The following is a 3683-nucleotide window of genomic DNA, read 5'->3' as shown; positions in this document are numbered from 1 at the left end:
TTAAGGTCTTCTAATTACCAAAATAGGATAGAAATGAGAATTTAATCATTACAAATATGCTTTCAAAATTTTAAAGGATAAAAAGTTGTGTCCTTTAAAAAATCTGTGAATAAATATATACATATTTTGTGTAAGGGAACCTATAAGAAGAATCCTAATCCATGTTTGACTCCAAATCCTTATACAAATGATTTCTAAATATAATTTATGTACGTAAGGAAATTAAGCATTGACGTATTCTATACGAATTAACATACATGCATGCGCAGAAATAAGTTCAAAGGCAGATATATTAAAAGAAAGTAATTATTCTACTTATAGCTCGTGCACATGAGTTAGAGAATCGCAAATCAATCCATTTTTTTGTAAAAGAAAGTATGAGAAGCAATCATACACAAAGCCAATAGCTTTTCGAAGTTTGAAAAAAAAAAGTCATGTATATATTATCAATGTATTTGTTTTATTAAAATGGAAACGAGATCTACATAGGATGCCTCCAAAATCTACCAATTTCTTATATAAGTTTGAAAACAGATACATCATCACTCATGCATTTGCCTTGTTGAATAAGACCGTTTATGAAAACATTTGTGGTCCTAAACTAATTAAAAATATCGAGTCGCATTGTTATCATTTGTGGTTTCTTGACATTTTTGTCGTATATATACGTCTAGCTTTGTCTACTTACCGTTCAATACATACAATGTATAGTATCTAATTATGTAGCAATGGTGATTTGAAAACCTAGAACAACAAGAAAAGAAAAAAATCGATCGATAGATGTTCTTCTCTATTTTAGTTTCCTAAACATACCACATTTTGTTTGACAAAAAAAAAATATATATATATATATATATATATATATATATACCACATTTTTACTGCGATTATAATTAAAAGACACATTTTTACCATTAAATTATATAAAAAAAAATAGGGAAGTAGATTTTGTGTAACATTGACCCATTTACTCCACCTATTTGAAATTGTGTAACATAATTAGAAATGCTAGATACACCTAAGATTTCCTGTCCCCAAAGAAATAAAGAGAGACATGAATGAATGAATGAATGAAGTTTTGATATATAAACAAAAAAAAAAGAAAGAAGAAAAAATAGTCAATTTAATAAATTAATGATGAATGTTGCCAAAAGAAAAAAAGAAAACAATTAATGAATGAATGGGTTACAACACTACTTAGTTTTCTTTTCACTTGGCTCCCAATTTTGCAAATACTTGTCCTTTTTATTGCACTTGGTGACAATCTTAGTACTACAACAAAAAGATTTTGACCAGTCTTCTCAATCACACACCCACATGAAAAAACATAAAAGAAAATAAATCAAACTATCCCCAAAACTTAAACACACACTACACCTATCCCCACCTCAAGACAATCCCTTTCTTCTCCCCTTTCTCCAACACCTACCAAAAGCCTCTCTCTCTCTCTCTCTCTACACTAATCTCTCTCTAGTTCTTGATTTTTTCAAGATTATTTCAAGAAAAACCAAAAAAACATGGCTGACCAAAGTGGTGGGTTGGTTATGATGAGAGAGTACAGAAAAGGTAATTGGACTCTAAACGAGACCATGGTGCTCATTGAAGCCAAGAAGATGGATGACGAGAGGCGGATGCGACGATCCATCGGCCTTCCACCGCCGGAGCAGCAACAAGACAGCCGTAGTAGTAGTAATAAACCAGCGGAGCTCCGGTGGAAATGGATAGAAGACTATTGTTGGAGAAAAGGCTGTATGAGGAGCCAGAATCAGTGCAATGACAAATGGGATAATCTCATGAGAGACTACAAAAAGGTTAGAGAGTACGAGAGACGAAGGGTAGAATCGTCTTTTGCCGCCGGAGAGTCGTCTTCATCTTCAGCTGCTGCCGCCGCCTCGGCTGGGGATACGGCGTCGTACTGGAAGATGGAGAAGAGTGAGAGGAAAGAGAGAAACTTGCCGAGTAATATGTTGCCTCAGACATACCAAGCTTTGTTCGAAGTGGTTGAGAACAAAACGCTGTCTTCTTCCACCGCAGCAACCGCCGTGACCGCTGCTGTTGCGGCTGCTGCTGCCGCTATTGAAAGTGGAAACGGTTCGGGCGGTGGACAGTTACAACAGCAAGGTTTAGGATTTGTTGTTCCAAAAGTACATCAAATCATTCATCAGCCTCCTCCTCTTCCTCCTCCTCCTGCTGTTATAGTATCTCTTCCTCCGCCACCGTCTCAACCACCACCGCCGCTGCAGCCGTTACCACGACCACTACTTCTGCCACCGCCTCCACCGCCTTCTTTTCATGCTCAGCCAATACTGCCCACAGTAGGTACCTTCTTTCTCTCTCTTCTTAACTTCTAGCATTTGCTCTTAAGTTTAGTTTTTATTATTTGAGAATACTAAAAAAAATCTGACATTAAAAGAAAAACCCACATTGTAATTTATGTCAATAATTAGGCTGATTAAACCTGAAAATAATTTACAATTTTAACGCAACTTTTTGATGTATAAAAGCTAATGTTATTCTTTTATTTGATACAACTCTTAATTAAGAACAAAAAAAAATACTAATGTATCTAACAAAAACCATACATTAGTTGTATCTTGATATTAAGTTGGATTATTTTAGATATATATATATATATAGATAACGTTACCTTTAATTGATATTAACAAGTAATTTGGTTTCGGGTTATGTTTAATAAACTTTTTTGAAGAAGGATAGTAGTAGCTCAGATTCTGATACAAGTGAGTATTCAGACACATCACCGGCGAAGAGAAGGAGAACAATGCCGACCACAACGGCCGGTCCTAGTGGTGGCGGTGTAGAAGTGGAGGAGGCTAGACGCAGTAAGAGAGATGAAGAAGAGACGACAGTGGCAGCTGCGTTATCAAGAAGTGTGACTGTGATTGCAAACGCGATTAGGGAGAGTGAGGAGAGACAAGATCGGAGACATAAGGAAGTGATGAGTGTACAAGAGAGGAGACTAATGATCGAAGAATCTAGTGTTGAGATGAACAGAGAAGGGATGAATGGATTAGTGGAAGCCATTAATAAGCTAGCTAGCTCCATTTTTGCCTTGGCTTCTTCTTCATCATCTTCTTCTGCTCGCCATAATAATCAACATCAAGGAGGTCCACCATAATATATAACTTGAATAATTGTTATGTAGTTAATTTGATTAGGGAAGTGATGAAATCGTGGAGAGTGATGACCGGAGTACATAAATTGATATCTGAAGTCTTAATATTGTTTTTCACTCTCAAATGCTTTTTATAAGTAAGTGAAATTTGTTGATTCCATGCAAAAATCGAAATGTGATACTTATGAACATGGTAATTAAACTGTGGACTTCATATCACAAGGAAACTATATGTTTCGATTTTGATAATGTACGTATATGTTCCTATAGAATAAATACACCAAATTAAGGTGCTTAGCTAGTAATAGGTCAAAACTGTATCTTTACTAATTATCAAGTTAACTTACGTTACATGTATGTATGCTTTCTTGGCATATGTATGATTCTATACAAAATACATGATCTATTCGTATTAGAGAGATCCTTGACGATACTTAGACAGTTTGTGACTAACGTTCAAAAATATGGAGCCTTATCGGATACACGTAAATCGGTAAATGCAATGCTGCTCAATTACATTGGTGTAACCAAAAAAGACTTGGAAGGACGA

At 35.4% G+C, this 3683-nt stretch overlaps 1 protein-coding gene across 5 annotated transcripts; it reads left to right on the top strand.

The window, feature by feature from the left end:
• Window positions 1-1307: 1307 nt before the first annotated feature.
• LOC104777170 (uncharacterized) lies at window positions 1308-3301 on the top strand. 5 transcript variants are annotated; one of them, XM_087504266.1, is made up of 2 exons: window positions 1308-2315; window positions 2708-3301. In XM_087504266.1, the coding sequence occupies exons 1-2, from the start codon at window positions 1518-1520 to the stop codon at window positions 3134-3136; spliced, it is 1227 nt and encodes a 408-aa protein (XP_087360392.1). In that variant the 5' UTR covers window positions 1308-1517; the 3' UTR covers window positions 3137-3301. The 5 variants fall into 5 exon arrangements, with proteins under 5 accessions (XP_087360392.1, XP_087360415.1, XP_087360395.1 ...); XM_087504289.1 differs by having other exon boundaries at window positions 1363-2319; window positions 2711-3301; XM_087504269.1 differs by having other exon boundaries at window positions 1364-2319; window positions 2751-3301.
• Window positions 3302-3683: the final 382 nt, after the last annotated feature.

The sequence above is a fragment of the Camelina sativa genome, chromosome 3 (assembly GCF_030686135.1).
Source record: "Camelina sativa cultivar CO46 ecotype springtype chromosome 3, ASM3068613v1".
Lineage (NCBI taxonomy): Eukaryota > Viridiplantae > Streptophyta > Magnoliopsida > Brassicales > Brassicaceae > Camelina > Camelina sativa.
Note: the sequence above shows the minus strand (reverse complement) of the source record. Positions and strands in the feature narration are given on the sequence as shown.

Bases quoted from the DNA above. Each gene is read 5' to 3' on its own strand.
- LOC104777170 (XM_087504266.1), top strand. From the start codon at position 1,518: ATGGCTGACCAAAGTGGTGGGTTGGTTATGATGAGAGAGTACAGAAAA. The intron at 2,316-2,707 runs GTAGGTACCTTC...ACTTTTTTGAAG, and splicing joins CTCAGCCAATACTGCCCACA to AAGGATAGTAGTAGCTCAGA.